Below are 21,055 nucleotides of genomic sequence, written 5' to 3'. Positions count from 1 at the left end.
TCCAAAGTTATAAATCAAAATTTTATTAAAATCTTTAGTTAAATGTGAAACATTATATGAAATAATTCACTTCATACAAATTTGAACTATTTGCCTCAAATTATATTTTATATATAGTGATTTTGGAAAATTGTTGCACAGTTTCTTGTTTCAGTTGTTATGCTTATAAAATTATTCAAACAGTGAATGATTTTGTTGAGTTTGTTTGTTTCAGAGTCAGAGAGCCGTGTCTCTCTACAGTTAGAGGTTTTTGTACGGCGCCTCAATGAGTTTGTATCACTGTGGTGGACTTTTGGTGGAGGAACCAGACTGGATGTTAACTGTAAGTACATTTGACTCATTTATGAGCTAAATTATATATTTCTAATGTTGATTTTATAATCTTATATAAATGCTTCATTTATCTCATAATTTTGCAGTTAAGAGATAAATTAATAATTATGTATTTATTATGTAATTATGCTTTCACAATAAAATCTTCTTGAGCATTTTGTTTCACTGAAACTCAAATTTTAAAACTTTTTAAATAGAATTTTAGAATCTTCAGAAACAGTACATTGATGGCACATTTTTGATTCCATGTTTTAACCTTTTGCTGAAGTAACTGCAAATATTTTGTGATCAATTTTATTTCTCTATTTAAAATGACTACACTGCAATATGGTTACCTATGCTGACCGAGGTGGGCTCAGTTTATGAGATGTAATGTGTCGTTAATCTTTTTTATTGATCCCAAATACAGAAAAAATATGTTTGTTTTTTTTCCTGTTTAATATATAAAATGTTGAAATCTTGAGTCTTGATAATATTTTGATGAATTAATTCACTGATTATTTTAATTCTAATTATAAAACTAAGAAATAGTTCACAGATTACAGACGAGAACATCAGAAGTCAAAGAAACGCTTTAATATTTTTATCTTTGGTACTGAAACTCGTCTGTTGCCATGGTTCAGCAGTGAAGCCTGTCTGTTACCATGGTTACCAAGCTCAGAGAGGGAAGTGAAACAGCTGGAGATCAGTTTCAACTCCCAGTTTCTCTAACATCTCTCTCTCTGCAGTGGGTCGAGTCCCCCCCTCCCTGAGCGTGCTGGCGCCCTCTAGTGAGGAGCTGCAGCAGGGGAAGGCTACAGTCATGTGTGTGGCCAACAAGGGCTTCCCCTCAGACTGGAGGCTGTCCTGGAAGGTGGATGGCAGTGGCAGCATCAGCTGGGAGGAGAGCAGGAGCCCCGTGGTGCTGCAGAATGACGGCCACTACAGCTGGAGCAGCACCCTGAGGCTCCCTGCAGACCAGTGGGAGAAGGTGGGCTCTGTGACCTGTGAGGCCACCCAGGGCTCCCACACTCCACTCTCAGAGACTCTGATGACAGACCAGTGTTCCCAGTCCTGAGCTGACTCACTGGGACTCTGATACTGGCTTTAGTCTGCAGCTTCTCTCAGTCTGCTCCCTCTGTGTCTGTATTGCTTTGATAGTTTTCATGTTTTCATGCTTGTGGCACTGTTGATGGTTTTAATACTTCAAATAAAAACTGAGGTCTTCAAATAGTGGTTTTCATGTGTTTCCATTCAGCTGCTCTTCTGTCTGATAATCATCCTTCAGGTTCAGCAGTGATGCTTCCATACATGAAAATCTCTGCTTCAGTAACTTTGACTGAGAGAATCACATGTGCTGTATCACATCAGACTGTAAATGTAAAAAAATGAAAACAACTAAAAAAAAGAAAATAAAAAGCAATAAGTTAAAAATAGAATCACAGCCAACAGCTGCTCCCTGTTATAAATAGTTTTAAAGTCTTTTGTAGATGCATAATTTTCCATCATGTTGGATTTGTGATGATATTTGCTGTTGGGTGTAGAAGAAGCAGAAAACATGGTGACAGATTATTGTAACCTGCATGTGACCCATGATGAGACCCGTCCTGGTTTTCATCAAAGTCAGAATTGATAAAATAACCCAAAGAAAAACTAAACTTTCTTCATCAACATAGGAGACACTAAAAAATGTCTCTTTCAGAACATCAGTGCAGGTTAAAAAGTGTAAATGTCAGAATAATTTATGTCACAAAGATGAAGTTAAAGACTTGATGAAGTAAACTTTAAATCTTCAGATCAAATCATGTGAAATATTTCTGTGACCAAGAATGTAGCTGAGCAATCTACATACATACATATATCAGTACTGCAGTTTACTAAAATATTCTCATTTAATAACTACTTCCCAGTTTGAATATTTACAGGAGAGTTTCTTCATCACAGATCTGACTCACAGTATCAACTGTTTTGTGTTTCACATGTTCTTCTGTGCTAGCTCGTCAGGATGGACACAAGTCTGATGTTTTGAGTCAAACCCACATAAACATTAGTTATGAAAGTTGGAGTTTTATCAAAGCCTAAGAAATGATTTTGCAATTATTTTAGAAAGACTGTGAGGTGTGTGTGTGTGTGTGTGTGTGTGTGTGTGTGTGTGTGTGTGTGTGTGTGTGTGTGTGTCCTCAGTGAACTGTATCAGTCTCTGCAGTATCTTCCAGCTGCAGCAGTCACTTCAGTTTCTGTTCAGTCTGACTGAGGGAGGTTTTTGTACGACTGTTTTTCACTGTGTGAACACATGCTGACTGTTGATAACATGATAACTCTGACAGTAATAAACTGCTGCATCTTCAGCCTGGACTCCACTGATGGTCAGAGTGAAGTCAGAGTTTGATCCACTGCCTGTAAAACGAGCTGGAAACCCTGAATCTCGATTGCTAGTCCAGTAAATGAGCAGTTTAGGAACTCCTCCATCTTTCTGTTGGTACCAGGCTAAAGCGTAAGAGCTATAAACATTCTGACTGGTTGTACACTTGATGCTCACAGTTCCTCCCACAGCAGAGCTCACTGCTCCAGGCTGAGTCACTGTGATCTGTCCTCTGGACTCTGAGGACACAGAGACAAAAACATAAAGCAGCTTCATGGTTTTGTGGGCTTCATTTCAGAGGGACAGATGTTGATAGAGGAGAGGAGTTTGATTCTCTGGACTTTACCTGTGAAGCAGCAGCAGAGGAGAGTCCAGATGAGGACGCAGATCAAAGTCATGTTTTTGATGAGGAGGATTTCTGTGGCTTCTGTTGTGATGAAGGACAGCTGTCAGTCATCCAGTGTTCAACTCTCAGGACTATAAACTCTCCCAGAGCACTGGAGCATGGTGCTGCTGATGCAAAGTGCCTCTCTATGGAAATCATCTGACTGACTCCAGCACAGTCAATGGATTTTTTGGTTTGTTTGTTTTTATGCTGTTGTTTTGCACAGTGTTTCATGTTTGTGATTATGTGCATTAGAAATACAAATATGCAGTTAATATCAAATGGCTTTTTCTGTCATCTTATATTTTTGAATCTGTTCATTTCATTCTTTCTGACAGTACTTCCATTCTGCATATCTCTAGATCCTTCCTCAGGTTAGTTTGTACCAGGATGTCCTTCCTTAATTGGAAGTAAAGTATATGATTTTCAGGAGCGGGACCAAGGCTCTAAACATCCTCCCTCCGGTTCTTATATGTTCCCCCAGTTCTACAAGTTGTTTCTTCTCTTTTATGTGTAAAGAAAGTTCGTTCTCAATGAATACCTTATCTGCCAGCACATCAGACAAAGAACACCCAGCTCTTCTTCATCATTGTTCCCTCCAGCAATCCAAGAAATTCAAACATACTCAATGTCATGGTGGTGCTTCCGAGAGACTGAAGCCCGACTGAAGCCCCGGAAAACTTTCTAGCAATTTTCTCGCCACCCAACATACGATCCATCCAGTCATCTTCTCTCTGCTAAATCCAGTTATGAAGTAACTCCGGCCGCTTGCAACTGCCAGGAAATTCAGCGGGGTCGCCGACTAGCAGAAATCACAGCTCCACTCACGTTGCTCTGAAACAGGCCCACTGTCAGGGGCTGAGTCTGTGATCCAGCATTTTTTACTCTTTATTTGTAGTTTAGCAATTATTATACATAGCATTCTTATTATTTTACAGATAACCACAAAACAACAATCCTTACAGATGATGAAGACAGATAATATCAAGACAGGAAAAGGGAAACAAACAAACAAAATAACCCAAAACTCACACACACATACAGAAATAAAATAAATTGTTTTTACAGAACTGTTCTAGGGCAAACAAAGACATTCAAGGTTCCAGTTCCAGACCAGGTAGATTGTTTACGTTGTATGTTAACAGAGGGTCCCATGTTGTGGTTTTTGTGTGTCCCGTTTGGATCTTTAGCCATCAGAATTGTTGTCTTAAGGCCAAGAAAGATGCCAAGCGCATTTATTTTACCAAGTGGATCATCATGGTCATTTCCTTATTGGTCCATTTGATTGACCTTTATTATAATTATGTATTTATTTTACAAACGGGACAGACATGACTGGTGGATAGGACCGGGAGAAAGAATGTTGTGTTTGCTGATGGATCTGTTGAGAGTACATCAGTGAGTGACTGTCAGAGCAGATAAAAATATTTAAAAAACACCTGACAGAAACTTCTGGAGTCCCAGTGTGCTGCAGAAAGACAGTTCACTGAATTCAATGTAAACCTGCGGATGAAGGTGGGCTCTGTGAGGTCACCCAAGGCCTCCTCACACTAGAGTTATTGAGGAGAGACCAGTGTTCCCAGTTCCCAGTTGAAGCATTGTTTTACACTCCTACTTTCTAACAATGTCACGCTCCAGATTCATCCATAATGTCGATGTAGATGGTTGCTGTAAGACTTTGAAATAATAAATATCTTTCATATGTGCAAAACGTTTGACTTTATGTACAATAGTAACAGTGGTTAAATTATTAGTTCTAAAGGAAAAATTCAGTCATCACAGGTCATTGTTTATGTTTTAAGGACTGTTTACAAACTTCTCACATCCACTTTTATTTTATTTTCATTCAGATTATTTCCTCATGTTTCTCTCTGAATATTTGAATTTAAAAAGTCCAAACAATAAAGATACTTCAGTCTTGGTATCATAGAGCAGGAGATCGCCTTTATAAAGGGATTTAGAAAAACAGCTGCTGTAAATATTTAATAAATCAACTTTAGTCGTGCATATTTCATTTGAACTCATAACTTTAGTCATGTGTTTTGTCACGAAAATGTAAACTAGAAATATTTAATCAAAGGCCAGAGATGATTCATTTATATCATTTAAAAAATGCTTTATATGTGACTCTGTACTGAATTATTAAATATTGGATACATTGATGAAAACTTAAATTTAAAAAAACTGTTTTTTTCAAAACACAGAGTAGGAAAGAGTTGGAAAGTTTTTAAAAAAAAGTATTTGATAAAAATGTTTGAAAGATATAAAAGAAAATTCAGTTCAGATGGTTTTAATATACCAAATGTGAAATATATGGAAAAAACAAATATTTCAAATCTGAAATGAAATTATTTCAATGTTATTTTTGTTAACCCATCTGATCAGATTGTTATGACATTTTATTTAAGATTGCATATTTCATGGTGTTTTGTGTAACTACAGCTGTTGATCAGTTCCTCTTCAGCTGTTTGAGGTTTTTGTACGGCGTTGTATCACTGTGTGAACGGGCGGCTGTTGTGCTGCTGACAGTAATAAACTCCTGTATCTTCAGTTTGAACTCCACTGATGATCAGAGTGAAGTCAGTCTGAACTGCTGTTGCCCGAAAACGATCTGGAACTCCAGACTGACGAAATGTATTATCAGCTATCAGGAGTTTAGGAGCTTTTCCAGATTTCTGAAGGTACCAGTCAATGTCATCACCTATAGATGTGCTGGATTTACATCTGATAGAGACAGTCTGTCCTGGAACAACAGACTGAGCTTTAGGAGTCTGAGTCAGGATGATTTCTGCTGATGAACCTGAAAACATGAAAAGAGGAGAAGTTTAGAGAAAGATGATCAAACATTCGAGGATCATTTCTCTAACATGGAGAACAGATGGAAGAAGGTCAGTGCTGCTGGTTTCAGAGTTTCTCCATCATAGCAGAACATCATTGTGGTGAACCTGGCTGCATGCTGAAGCAAAGACAGAGAGTCTCACCCTGAACAAGGAGCCCCAGGGTGGCCAGCAGTAGAGTCAGTGACATCATCATTGTGCTGCTGGTGTGTGAGTGGCTCTGAAAGGCCTGGACAGCCACTGATCAACACTGGCCTCTTAACAGCTGAGAGCAGAGAGGCAGGACACATATGCAAACACACAGAGTCAGTCAGCTGCAGCTGTCCTGAGCTTACAAAGCTTCCCTCAGTGAGACTGAATAATGAAAGAATTCATGACATCTAGTGGAGAGAAATAGTTTTGATTTCTTCTCCTGAGAAAAGCTGATAATTATTCAGAAACATAATGAACAACAGAACAGAAAACACAGTTCTAACATCAATGTATTTGTAACACTTAATATTGAAAAGCATTAGTAAGATATTAGTAAGTGCTAAATTCAGCATTTATAAAACATTACTGAGTATGTAATTTATAAAAATATATATAAATACAAGAAAAAACAGACTGTGGAAGAGAGACAGAGATTAATAATAACTAATGATTAATTACAGAGAGGTGTTTAAACACATAGTGAGTCAAAGGAGAATAAAGGTGGGAATCCCCCAGCAGCCTGGTCCAGCCCTAACTATATGCTTTAGCAAAAAGGAAAGTTTGAAGCCTAATCTTAAAAGTAGAGATAGTGTCTGTCTCCTGAATCCAAACTGGAAGCTGGTTCCACAGAAGAGGGGCCTGAAAACTGAAGGCTCTGCCTCCCATTCTACTTTTAAATACTCTAGGAACAACAAGTAGGCCTGCAGAGCGAGAGTGAAGTGCTCTGATAGGGTGATATGATGCTATGGGTTCATTCAGATAAGATGGGGCCTGATTATTCCAGACGAATGTGAGGGGAAGGATTTACAGACGTAATTAAACAACCCCAATCCTTTCTAGTTCCTAATCTGCCTCTAATCTAGTTTTCTACCCTCCAACCAGCTCAGGTGCACACTTATTGTTTCCCCAATAAGTAATATGAATACATGGTGTGTTTTTAACATCCCATCAATGTCACGGACTGCGATGGCAGACGTGGAGTTGTGGAACAGGAGGACCCAAATGCAGCACTCGGGTGCAGGTGAACAGTGAGCTTTATTTACAGTGAGTGAAAAACCACAATAATGTCCAGAATTCAGCACTGTGGCTCTCGTGTGATTCTCGCTGAATCGCCACACAGTGCAAGTGTCCATAAATGGTGAAAGGTGACAACTCCAAAAAAACCCAATTCCAATCTGGGACTCCGCTCCCGATTCCTGGTGGCGCACAGACAACACAGCTCAGCAGGAATCCACAGTAGCGAGGTCATTCACACTAGCTTGTCTACAGTTGTACTCGACAGGTTGTTAAGAACCCCACACCGACTGGATCCACACTCTTAAATATCGCACTCCCGACGAGCGTAATCTGCTGCAGCCGGCTGCCGGTAACGAGCGGCAGGTGTGGCTGCCTCCAGCGCGGGAACACTTCTGGGGTCGCGATCCTTCTGGTGACCCAAAACATCCGGGAGTGCAAACAAACATAAACACACAGGGAGACGGAGAAAGAAAGGAGAAAGAGCACAACCAGCACTACCAACAGAACATATTACTTTATCAAGACTCCTCAGACCCAGGCTGTGACAATTAAGAAGACTGGATAACACGATGCATTAAAATCTATGATCATATCAAATAACCTTGAAGAATTACTGAACTGATCACCCCAAATTGTTTCAATCTTATAAGAGATGGTTCTTTTTCTTCCTCCGTTGGTGACCTGCTGGAACTGAGGACAGACACTTTTATCTTCAGCAAATTCATTTTTCTGACTTTTCACATCTTTCCATTCATCATTCCTTTCATTGATCCTTGTTTTTTTATTAATAAAAAAGTTCATTTCTGCATTCATCACTTGTACCTCCAATAATCATGTGTAGTAATACTGAGATCAATGATTCAACTGATAGTTTGGACTAAATAACTTGTGAATGTGACCCACTGCAGAATTAAACTACCAACAGGCCGAGGTTACAGAAAGAACAACCTGTTTTCTAAATATCAAGATCATTTCTTTTAGTGTGAACAGACATTTAATAATTAACATAATTACAATATTAAAGAAATCTCTTATACAAGAATCAGAATTTACAAGTATTAAAGAAACAAATGAATCTGCTGCATTTTGTAACCTCTTGTGGATCCTCAGCCTTCAGTCACACAGCCTAGTGTCCCCCCCTCAACCTCCAGTCACGAGGGGAAAAAGTTTCCGTTGACCAGTTGGTGTTGCTGGAGCTTGTGGCTCCTACTGGTTGTAGTCAGAGCCAACAAGCTCTTACTGCTGGCTCAAATCGGTTGCAATGAGGGCGGTTTGGTTTCTAGCAGATCACTGCAGTCGCTGACTTGTCTGCAAACACTCGTTAATTCACCATGCAGGGGTAGTGAAACTAGTGCAACGCAAACAGGAAATAGAGAATGGATGACTGCAGCTGAGTAATCTACAAACACGTGCAGGTACTACAGGTTAGTAACATTTACTAAACTTCCCAGTTTTAACATTTTCAGGTGAGATTTTCTGTTAATTTCTTTATCACAGGCCTGACTCACAGTGTGCAGCCTGACCGTGTGAAAGAAGGACAGACTGACACTATGAACATGTGAAACATCCTGCATGGACGTGGAAAAGACGTGAACCACCAGTTTCCATCCACTGGAGGATTTTGGGAATATTTGTTCTGCTGAAGGACAGAAATGAGGACAAATGGATATTTCTGGATGTTCAGTGAGACATTATGAAACCAAACTGTATCTGTAAAGTTGTTGGTGACTGTAAGTGTTTGTGGTTTTCATTTGTAGTTTGACTGAAGGTAATTTTCCTTGAAGCAAAGTAATTATTAAAAACAACTAAAACAAAGTAAATATGTGGTTTCATGCATTTTTCTGAATTCTGAAGAAAGTTTAAACTCAAAGGTAGAATTGTGTGAACCTGGAAGTCTAAAGAAAACATGACATGAGACTCATTCTGACGTCAACAGAGTGACAGGAATCCTTGTTGATGGGTGTTTGGCTTGAAATGCTACTGATTTAGCATCAGTGTGTGAGCTAATGATAGCGAAGCTGTTTATGAAATGTGTGCCTGAGTTCTTCTGTGGCTGATCTAAATGAACAGAAGGTCCTCTTTGCAGAAGTCAGATGAGTTCACACTAATGCACTAAGTGACTTTATTCATCCTGAACTCTGCTCTGATTGGCTGAAAGCTGCTAACGTGCAGGATAACGGCCTCACTTTCAAATGTTTGTTGTCTGAACATGAAGACGAGAAAAAACTGAAAAACTCTGGTCTCATGAGAGCTGAATGTAAAACTGGATATATTTGACTTTAAACTGATTCGATATAATCTTCAGAAATCGCTGAGCTTCAGGGTGACTGAGTGTTGAGATTTGTTTCTTTCATTTAAAGACAGTGTGTCTGTGATCCATTATGAAGCTGAGGTCAAAGTTCATGATCAAGCATCTTCTAACTTCTCAAAGATTCACAGCAACAACTGTGTTAGTTTGAGATTTCCTGAGTTTTGAGTGGGTAGAAAGAAGTTTCCACCATAATGATCATTTAAAAGTGAACTTTAGATTTCTGAGTGATATGATGAAAAATTCAGTCGCTTCATGAAAATGTGTTTGTGCTCATTGAACTGTGTCAGTCTCTGCTGCAGCTGGAAGTTACTGCAGTTTCTGTTCAGTCTGACTGAGGGAGGTTTTTGTACGACTGTTTTTCACTGTGTGAAGAACTCCCAAGAGTTGACATCAAATTCTCCTTTACAGTAATAAACTGCTGCATCTTCAGCTTGAATCTGACTGATGGTCAGAGTGAAATCTTTGTTTGATCCACTCCCTGTAAAACGAGCTGGAATCCCTGATGCTCGAGTGCTAGACTGATAAATGAGCAGTTTGGGAACTCCTCCATCTTTCTGTTGGTACCAGGCTAAATAGTGGTAGTTGTTATGAACATAAACATCCTGACTGGTCCTACACTTGATGCTCACAGTTCCTCCCACAGCAGAGCTCACTGCTCCAGGCTGAGTCACTGGGACCTGAGGTTTAGACTCTGAGGACACAGAGACAAAAACATAAAGCAGCTTCATGGTTTTGTGGGCTTCATTTCAGAGGGACAGATGTTGATAGAGGAGAGGAGTTTGATTCTCTGGACTTTACCTGTGAAGCAGCAGCAGAGGAGAGTCCAGATGAGGACGCAGATCAAAGTCATGTTTTTGATGAGGAGGATTTCTGTGGCTTCTGTTGTGATGAAGGACAGCTGTCAGTCATCCAGTGTTCAACTCTCAGGACTATAAACTCTCCCAGAGCACTGGAGCATGGTGCTGCTGATGCAAAGTACCTCTCTATGGAAATGACTGCAACAGGGAGTGGGATCGATCTGATGTGTCTAAAAATAGTTTTCACTGCATATTTGGCATGTGACTCACATGAACCCTTCATGATTTATAGACAGATGAAGGGGCATTTTGCTGAAATGATTCATAATTATGCATTCATGATGCCATTATGATTTCACACTAAAATATTTTTGAGCATTTTCTTTCAATGAAACTTAAAGTTTTAAAACTTTTTTTTAGAACTTTTTCTTCATGGTACATTTTTGTTTCTATGTTTTAACTTTTTGCCAAAGTATCTGCAAATAATTTGTCATCCATTTCATTTTGCCTTTGTTGAAGATTTAAAATTACTATACTGCCATATGGTTACCATTTAACCATACTCTAAAAGCATGCTGACTGAGGTGGGATGAGTTTATTAAGTTATTTTTATTGTTCCCAAATACAGCAAAGATAAGTTCTTTTTTTTCCAGTTTTATAAACTACATTGTTTAAATTTTGAGTTATGATAAAATTCTGAAAAGTTATTTTTCTGATAGTTTTAATTCTGATTGTAAAACTTAGAAATAGTTCACAGATTACAGACGAGAACATCAGAAGTCAAAGAAACGCTTTAATATTTTTATCTTTGGTACTGAAAGTCGTCTGTTGCCATGGTTCAGCAGTGAAGCCTGTCTGTTGCCATGGTTACCAAGCTCAGAGAGGGAAGTGAAACAGCTGGAGATCAGTTTCACCCAAACTCCCAGTTTCTCTAACATCTCTCTCTCTGCAGTGGGTCGAGTCCCCCCCTCCCTGAGCGTGCTGGCGCCCTCCAGTGAGGAGCTGCAGCAGGGGAAGGCTACAGTCATGTGTGTGGCCAACAAGGGCTTCCCCTCAGACTGGAGGCTGTCCTGGAAGGTGGATGGCAGTGGCAGCATCAGCTGGGAGGAGAGCAGGAGCCCCGTGGTGCTGCAGAATGACGGCCACTACAGCTGGAGCAGCACCCTGAGGCTCCCTGCAGACCAGTGGGAGAAGGTGGGCTCTGTGACCTGTGAGGCCACCCAGGGCTCCCACACTCCACTCTCAGAGACTCTGATGACAGACCAGTGTTCCCAGTCCTGAGCTGACTCACTGGGACTCTGATACTGGCTTTAGTCTGCAGCTTCTCTCAGTCTGCTCCCTCTGTGTCTGTATTGCTTTGATAGTTTTCATGTTTTCATGCTTGTGGCACTGTTGATGGTTTTAATACTTCAAATAAAAACTGAGGTCTTTAAATAGTGGTTTTCATGTGTTTCCATTCAGCTGCTCTTCTGTCTGATGATCATCCTTCAGGTTCAGCAGTGATGCTTCCAGACACTGAAAATTTAATTTACACATCAAACTCTAAATGAAAAAATTAAAAGAACTAAAGAAAAAGAAAAGAAGAAAACAATAATAAAAAACAGACTCACAGCCAGCAGCTGCTCCCTGTTATAAGTAGTTTACAAGTATTTTGTAGCTACATTGTTTTTCATCATGTGGGATTTTTTTTTATGGTTTCCTATTGGGTGTAGCAGAGGCAGCAAAATATAGTAACAGATTACTGTAACCTGCATGTTCACTGCAGGTTAAAGTGTAAAATTCAGAATAATATGTTTTGTGTATATCACTAGCTAGTCAGGATGGATGGATTTCCCCGGACATCAGAGAAATAATTGTGAAATTTATCTGATGTGTGTGTGTGTGTGTGTGTGTGTGTGTGTGTGTGTGTGTGTGTGTGTGTGTGTGTGTGTGTGTGTGTGTGTGTGTTTGTGTGTGTCCTCAGTGAACTGTATCAGTCTCTGCAGTATCTTCCAGCTGCAGCAGTCACTTCAGTTTCTGTTCAGTCTGACTGAGGGAGGTTTTTGTACGACTGTTTTTCACTGTGTGAACACAGCTTGACTGTTGATCTCATGATAACTCTGACAGTAATAAACTGCTGCATCTTCAGCCTGGACTCTACTGATGGTCAGAGTGAAGTCAGAGTTTGATCCACTGCCTGTAAAACGAGCTGGAATCCCTGAATATCGATTGCTAGCAGCATAAATGAGACGTTTAGGAACTCCTCCATCTTTCTGTTGGTACCAGGATAAAAGATGGTTGTTGTTATAAACAAGAACATTCTGACTGGTCGTACACTTGATGGTCACAGATCCTCCCACAGCAGAGCTCACTGCTCCAGGCTGAGTCACTGTGATCTGTCCTCTGGACTCTGAGGACACAGAGACAAAAACATAAAGCAGCTTCATGGTTTTGTGGGCTTCATTTCAGAGGGACAGATGTTGATAGAGGAGAGGAGTTTGATTCTCTGGACTTTACCTGTGAAGCAGCAGCAGAGGAGAGTCCAGATGAGGACGCAGATCAAAGTCATGTTTTTGATGAGGAGGATTTCTGTGGCTTCTGTTGTGATGAAGGACAGCTGTCAGTCATCCAGTGTTCAACTCTCAGGACTATAAACTCTCCCAGAGCACTGGAGCATGGTGCTGCTGATGCAAAGTGCCTCTCTATGGAAATCATCTGAGTCCTTTGCTGTGAGTCAGTTTGCTGCATTGACTTGGAACCAGTTGTCCTCTTAGAGTGAAGGGTCACTGAAAATGTATTAAAGTTGCTCTAAGAAGTCATCACTTTCCCCTAATTACATATTTATATTCCTCATTTTTTTTGTCTCTCTTCATTTTTCACAAATGTATTAGACAGAGCTCTCTGTGACATCAAATGAGGGAATATGTTTGGGAAAAATAATTTCCATCCCTTCATTCCTCTTATACCATGGAGACTCTCTCACATCAGCTGTTTTCTCTACATTTATGTCAAACTGACTTTTTTCTGTAAACAAGATTACAAAACTACATCCTCATATGATTCATTTTGAAATTTGTACCACATTAGTTGTTCTTTAGGTTCATTAACTTTGCTTTATTCAAATAAAACTTTTTATTTGTAAATATATAAACTCTCTCATATTTGTATTTAGTCAGTTATTGCTTCAGATTTATTCTGATCATGATTGAAAAGTACATGAAATATATTTTATAGCAGTGAGTATCTGTAGTACTTGTTTCCTCTAATTCCTTCAGTCTCATGTATGATCCAGACTTTAAACAATCTCAGAGAAAATGTTTCAGTAAGTGTTCCCATATCTGTCATGCTGTATAGTCCTGCCTACATTTAGGGGGAAGAATGAAGAAGTCATCACATAAAACCACATAAAATCCTACCAGGACAAAGACAAGGCAACTGTCTGCTGCTTTTTCTCACATGTTTCTTTGTCTGAAGTTTATATATTAACATGTTTGTACAGCAATGTGAGTGTTGTGAAGCTCTTCATGTTTCTTTAAGAATATTTCAATCATTCTGGACTCTTGAGGATACAGAACAAGTTCATGCTTGATGATAAGACAGAGATAATGTCAGGGACCTGGGTCTGATGACCCAGAGCCAAAGGTTGACCTTTGTACAGTACATGCATCGACAGTAATGTTCACCTTAAAATTTAAAAATAAAAGTATATTAACATTTTAACCTCTTGAAATTTTTATTGCTATCTTGAAAATAACTTGTATGTAAAACTTGCACGTATCCTCCAACACCATCTCTACTGCATTTGTAGCTGACACAATTGTTGGAAAGACAATCGACTAGGATGCGCTATGAATCCTGGGATAGGGGATGGGCCACAAAGGACACACCCGACCTGTCCTTCAAATCCGGGTGAAAGGAGGATGTATTTGTGGGCCGCATTTGGCTATGAGGCAGATTTACATGGTGATGCAATAGTAGAGTGATCTACTTATCATGCACTACTTTACTGTACATACAAATATGCAGTTCTGCATTATGAACTATTCCACCAGATGAACCTGAAATCTGTATATAACAACTGACCTGTGTGATGTCCAGAAACACACAAAACATCATTTACCAACATATAAAAAAACATGGTAAGGACACGCTGGGGTGAAGTAAGATGACCATTTTGTAGTCCATTCTGGTTAATGTAGTTTTAACATTGCACATATTTGTTGCTAAGGAGTCTAGTCTAAGTGTGGTTGCATTTTCTAAGCACAGTTTTGCTCTTTTCACTATCAACTCTCGTAACTACACACCTTTCCCTGACCTTATCACGTTTTCCACTGAGGTTAAGGAAAATTGGTTAAGAAAAGGAGACAGGAGTTTTTTAATGATTCGAAGCACCTCAGTTGTTACGCTAAAGTGATATTAAAAGTGACGGCTGTGAGATTATTATACTATCTTATGCCACGTTATACCTTTATTTAAAGATTGTGAAATCATTATGTAGTTTTAGTTTGCATTATTCTCCTGACTTAGAAGAAGGTGATAACTATTACATTTATTAGACTGATTTGTATTACATTAGACTGCTCATTTATTGTGAATGAATTACATTGTTTTATGATGCATTACTCTGCTGATTTATAAGAAATACTGTTAATAACTTAGGCTCACTGAGAGAGAGAAAGAATGAGGATGTTTAGGTGTTATGACTGTGGAAGGGCGGCCAAAGCTATATGAATGTGAGAAACGGTCAGACACCCTCCGGTCCACATCTCCCGTCAGGACGTTTCTAAAGCTCAAAGTGTTGTATGTAATATAGAATAAAGAGATTGTTGATAGAGCATTTATACACCGAGTGTTGTTCTTCCTTCAGAATTGGGATATTTAACAAGGCCAAGCCTTTTCTCATGAGTTCCCTTTTTACTTAAAAATCAGATGTCATGATGAAAACTAAACAAAAGAATCAGTTATGTAAATCTTACCAGTTTTAAAGACATTGCTGTAGAGTGATAACGTGTTTAAAGAATACCATCGCTCTCGTGTGTCTAAGTGTGTGGCGCACACACACAAACACAGCTGTCAGCTGCAGCAGTCAGTTGAGTGTCGCTTAGTAAGGGAGGTTTTTGTACAGCAGTTTTTCACTGTGTGAACACCCGTTGACTGTTGATCATGTGAGTACCCTGACAGTAATAAACTGCTGCGTCTTCAGCCTGGACTCCACTGATGGTCAGAGTGAAGTCAGAATATGATCCACTGCCTGTAAAACGAGCTGGAATCCCTGATTGTCGTCTGCTAGCATAGGTAATGAGGAGTTTAAAGGTTTCTCCATCTTTCTGTCGGTACCAGTGTAACTCATGCACACTAACATAATAAACATTCTGACTGGTCGTACACTTGATGGTCACAGATCCTCCCACAGCAGAGCTCACTGCTCCAGGCTGAGTCACTGTGATCTGTCCTCTGGACTCTGAGGACACAGAGACAAAAACATAAAGCAGCTTCATGGTTTTGTGGGCTTCATTTCAGAGGGACAGATGTTGATAGAGGAGAGGAGTTTGATTCTCTGGACTTTACCTGTGAAGCAGCAGCAGAGGAGAGTCCAGATGAGGACGCAGATCAAAGTCATGTTTTTGATGAGGAGGATTTCTGTGGCTTCTGTTGTGATGAAGGACAGCTGTCAGTCATCCAGTGTTCAACTCTCAGGACTATAAACTCTCCCAGAGCACTGGAGCATGGTGCTGCTGATGCAAAGTGCCTCTCTATGGAAATCATCTGACTGACTCCAGCACAGTCAATGGATTTTTTGGTTTGTTTGTTTTTATGCTGTTGTTTTGCACAGTGTTTCATGTTTGTAATTATGTGCATTAGAAATACAAATATGCAGTTAATATCAAATGGCTTTTTCTGTCATCTTATATTTTTGAATCTGTTCATTTCATTCTTTCTGACAGTACTTCCATTCTGCATATCTCTAGATCCTTCCTCAGGTTAGTTTGTACCAGGATGTCCTTCCTTAATTGGAAGTAAAGTATATGATTTTCAGGAGCGGGACCAAGGCTCTAAACATCCTCCCTCCGGTTCTTATATGTTCCCCCAGTTCTACAAGTTGTTTCTTCTCTTTTATGTGTAAAGAAAGTTCGTTCTCAGCGAATACTTTATCTGCCAGCACATCAGACAAAGAACACCCAGCTCTTCTTCATCATTGTTCCCTCCAGCAATCCAAGAAATTCAAACATACTCAATGTCATGGTGGTGCTTCCGAGAGACTGAAGCCCGACTGAAGCCCCGGAAAACTTTCTAGCAATTTTCTCGCCACCCAACATACGATCCATCCAGTCATCTTCTCTCTGCTAAATCCAGTTATGAAGTAACTCCGGCCGCTTGCAACTGCCAGGAAATTCAGCGGGGTCGCCGACTAGCAGAAATCACAGCTCCACTCACGTTGCTCTGAAACAGGCCCACTGTCAGGGGCTGAGTCTGTGATCCAGCATTTTTAACACTTTATTTGTAGTTTAGCAATTATTATACACAGCATTCTTATTATTTTACAGATAACCACAAAACAACAATCCTTACAGATGATGAAGACAGATAATATCAAGACAGGAAAAGGGAAACAAACAAACAAAAAAACCCAAAACACACACACACACACAAAAATAAAATAAATTGTTTTTACAGAACTGTTCTAGGGCAAACAAAGACATTCAAGGTTCCAGTTCCAGACCAGGTAGATTGTTTACGTTGTATGTTAACAGAGGGTCCCATGTTGTGGTTTTTTGTGTGTGTGTGTGTCCCGTTTGGATCTTTCGCCATCAGAATTCTTGTCTTAAGGCCAAGAAAGATGCCAAGCGGATTTATTTTACCAAGTGGATCATCATGGCCTTGCCATATTGGTCCATTTGATTGACCTTTATTATAATTTTGTATTTATTTTACAAACGGGACAGACATGACTGGGGGATAGGACCAGGAGAAAGAATGTTGTGTTTGCCGATGGATCCGTTGACAGTACATCAGCGAGTGACTGTCGGAGCATATTTAAAAAACACCTGACAGAAACTTCTGGAGTCCCAGTGTGCTGCAGAAAGACAGTTCACTGAATTCAATGTAAACCTGTGGATGAAGGTGGGCTCTGTGAGGTCACCCAAGGCCTCCTCACACTAGAGTTATTGAGGAGAGACCAGTGTTCCCAGTTCCCAGTTGAAGCATTGTTTTACACTCCTACTTTCTAACAATGTCACGCTCCAGATTCATCCATAATGTCGATGTAGATGGTTGCTGTAAGACTTTGAAATAATAAATATCTTTCATATGTGCAAAACTTTTGATTTTATGTACAATAGTAACAGTGGTTAAATTATTAGTTCTAGAGGAAATATTCAGTCATCACAGGTCATTGTTTATGTTTTAAGGACTGTTTACAAACTTCTCACATCCACTTTTATTTCATTTTCATTCAGATTATTTCCTCATGTTTCTCTCTGAATATTTGAATTTAAAAAGTCCAAACAATAAAGATACTTCAGTCTTGGTATCAAAGAGCAGGAGATCGCCTTTATAAAGGGATTTAGAAAAACAGCTGCTGTTAATATTTAATAAATCAACTGTGGTCGTGCATATTTCATTTGAAATCATAACTTTAGTCATGTGTTTTGTCACGAAAATGTAAACTAGAAATATTTAATTAAAGGCCAGTGATGATTCATTTATATCATTTAAAAAATGCTTTATATTTGACTCTGTACTGAATTATTAAATATTGGATACATTGATGAAAACTTAAATTTAAAAAAAATGTTTTTGTCAAAACACAGAGTAGGAAAGAGTTGGAAAGTTTTTAAAAAAAAGTATTTGATAAAAATGTTTGAAAGATATAAAATAAATAAAAATAAAATAAAATTCAGTTCAGCTGGTTTTAATATACCAAATGTGAAATATATGGAAAAAAACAAATATTTCAAATCTGAAATGAAATTATTTCAATGTTATTTTTGTTAACCCATCTGATCAGATTGTTATGACATTTTATTTAAGATTGCATATTTCATGGTGTATTGTGTAACTACAGCTGTTGATCAGTTCCTCTTCAGCTGTTTGAGGTTTTTGTACGGCGTTGTATCACTGTGTGAACGGGTAGCTGTTGTGCTGCTGACAGTAATAAACTCCTGCATCTTCAGTTTGAACTCCACTGATGATCAGAGTGAAGTCAGTCTGAACTGCTGTTGCCCGAAAACGATCTGGAACTCCAGACTGACGACTTGTAGTATCAGCTATCAGGAGTTTAGGAGCTTTTCCAGATTTCTGAAGGTACCAGTCAATGTCATCACCTATAGATGTGCTGGATTTACATCTGATAGAGACAGTCTGTCCTGGAACAACAGACTGAACTTTAGGAGTCTGAGTCAGGACGATTTCTGCTGATGAACCTGAAAACATGAAAAGAAGAGAAAAGTTATTGAGACAAATCGAACTTAGAGAAAGATGATCAAACATTAGAGGATCATTTGTCTAACATGGAGAACAGATGGAAGAAGGTCAGTGCTGCTGGTTTCAGAGTTTCTCCATCATAGCAGAACATCATTGTGGTGAACCTGGCTGCATGCTGAAGCAAAGACAGAGAGTCTCACCCTGAACAAGGAGCCCCAGGGTGGCCAGCAGTAGAGTCAGTGACATCATCATTGTGCTGCTGGTGTGTGAGTGGCTCTGAAAGGCCTGGACAGCCACTGATCAACACTGGCCTCTTAACAGCTGTGAGCAGAGAGGCAGGACACATATGCAAACACACAGAGTCAGTCATCTTTCCTCATCATGTCATCCTGTGTCAGGTGACACGTTCAGCATCCTTCAGTCAATACAGTGCCCTTCCCCCATGATAACACATGGAACAATATAATATACATAAGAAACAGATTTTTACAAGACAGGAGAACGAACAATAGTCTTTTTTAAGGCTACTGCAGATGGAAATATTCCCCGCTAGCTCACCCAAGCTTGCTCTCTGGCACAGCTACAAGCCATGTGAGCTAGTAACCCCTCCTGCTAGGTTGTACTACCCCAGTCAACTGTCGTAAAGCAACTGTAAATCATCCATCCTGTTACGCAGAGAGGTGTGAAGCAGCGGGAATGAGGATCAGCACCTCCAAATCTGAGGCCATGGTTCTCAGCCGGAAAAGGGTGGAATGCCCACTCCGGGTCGAGGATGAGTTCCTGCCCCAAGTGGAGGAGTTCAAGTATCTCGGGGTCTTGTTCGCAACCACAATTCAATATCAATGAAAGAAAAGCTCAAAATCATTGAAGAACAATTTATAACCGAACACCCAATGTAGATATATACATATATACTAAATATCACACAATATCAGATAACCAAATTAACACTGGGTTACAATGTTACACGGGAAGTAAAACAAAACACTATGAACATGGGAATACTAGACTCTTCAAAGTAAAACAGGAAACTTGGAGAGACATAGACATGATAACATATGATAGACTAACACAGAAGACAGGAAAAGACTCACAAACAAGGAGACTTAGGTGGTAACACAACTAGGCTAAACTTCAATTAAACCCTAACTAAGAATAACACCACAAGAACGTAACATATTTGTCATGGTCCTGGGTCGGTGACCCAGCGCTTTCAGTTTATTATCATTTCTAGTTTATTATGATGATGTTGATTATTATTGTTTGAGTTTTATGTGTTATATTTGGTCTGCCTTTGAGTCTGCGTCTGTGTCTCTGTCTGTCTATCGTGTCACCCCGCCTGTTTGTGAAGCTGTCTGTTTAGTTCTGTGTCTTGTTTGGCTCCTCGTGTCTGAGTTTCCTGTTTTATTGTGAAGGTCTCTGTCTGATGTGAGTATGTTCAGTTTACATTTCCCCTGTCCCGTCAGCCCTGATTCCTCCCAGCTGTGTTGCCCTCCTGTGTGCCATTTCCTGATTACCTGGTGTGTGTATTTATAGTTGGTGTCTGCCTGTGCTTCTCGTCGCGTCATCTGTGTTCATTCCCTGTGTTCATTTGTGTCTCTGCTCCGCGTCTCTCTGCTCCTCGCTCCATGTCCTCCTTTCGTATTAGTTTTTCCAGTTTAAGTTTATGTTCTGTTCTGCTCACACCTTGGTTATTTGTGCACTGTAAATAAAACCCACTTGCACCTCCGCCACTGTCTGCTTTTGGATCCTCCTTCCTCACCTCCACACGACTGCCGCCCCAGCCGTGACAGTACGACGCGACCAGTAATGGATCCAGCGGACTCACCGTGGAAGCGCAGCTCCCGTTTTGACGGGACCCGGCTGGCGCTTGGAGGGCCTCCGTGCTGCCGTTCCACGCTAGCAGCTTCCTCCCCGCGGACGCCCCGGTCTCGCAGAAGACGCTCCAGCCGGTCCCAGGAGGACTACTACGAGCCTGCCAGCAACCAGCTTACGCCTGCTCAGGCATTCTATAAAATGTTAGGGATTGTTATCGTGCCACCCGACTCACCCTGCGTTTCCACGTCACCGCAGAAGCCGCCACCTGCAGCTCCGTGTCCAGTGTTTTCTGCTCAGCAGCCGCCTGCAGCTCAGTGTCCAGTGTTTTCTGCCCAGCAACAACGGACAACGACTGCCACAAAGCAGCCGTCTCAGATTCACCCACCGGAGGTTTCACGGCCTGACCCCCCAGAGGTTTTTCCCTGCCTGTCGGAGCCGTCACCGGTGGGGAGGAAACATTCGCGCCACCGGCGCTTCACCCCACAGCCGGATTCAGGGACCCCTGTGCGACCAGCTGTGGTGAGTTTTAAGGACGCTGGTGCTTCTGGGACTGTGTTTTCTGGGGCTGCTCATGGGGAGAGTAGAGACAGTTCACGGCGCTTACCTACCTTCGTGGTAACT

The 21,055-nt window shown here is 40.3% G+C and overlaps 3 gene segments (V, D, J or C); 1 reads left to right on the top strand and 2 right to left on the bottom strand.

Annotated features, from left to right (window-relative positions):
* The window catches only part of LOC148096601 (Ig kappa chain V-III region MOPC 63-like), a 104,850-nt gene extending 92,089 nt beyond the window's left edge, over positions 1–12,761 (bottom strand). Inside the window, 2 exon segments of the V gene segment in view lie at positions 12,280–12,602; positions 12,710–12,761. Of these exon segments, the coding sequence occupies positions 12,280–12,602; positions 12,710–12,761 (375 nt within the window).
* LOC148096602 (Ig kappa-b4 chain C region-like) lies at positions 167–1,545 on the top strand. The segment is given in 2 exon segments: positions 167–322; positions 1,062–1,545. Coding segments are annotated over 2 exon segments (465 nt in total).
* Positions 12,762–18,307: 5,546 nt separating the features above from the next.
* Positions 18,308–18,889, bottom strand: LOC148096600 (Ig kappa chain V region GOM-like). The segment is given in 2 exon segments: positions 18,308–18,615; positions 18,817–18,889. Coding segments are annotated over 2 exon segments (360 nt in total).
* Between the last annotated feature and the right edge of the window lie 2,166 nt (positions 18,890–21,055).

Source organism: Neolamprologus brichardi, chromosome 22 (genome assembly GCF_056152115.1).
Source record: "Neolamprologus brichardi isolate AB-2024 chromosome 22, ASM5615211v1, whole genome shotgun sequence".
Taxonomy (NCBI): domain Eukaryota; kingdom Metazoa; phylum Chordata; class Actinopteri; order Cichliformes; family Cichlidae; genus Neolamprologus; species Neolamprologus brichardi.
The sequence above is the reverse complement of the archived record's forward strand: the minus strand, read 5'-3'. Positions and strand labels throughout refer to the sequence as shown.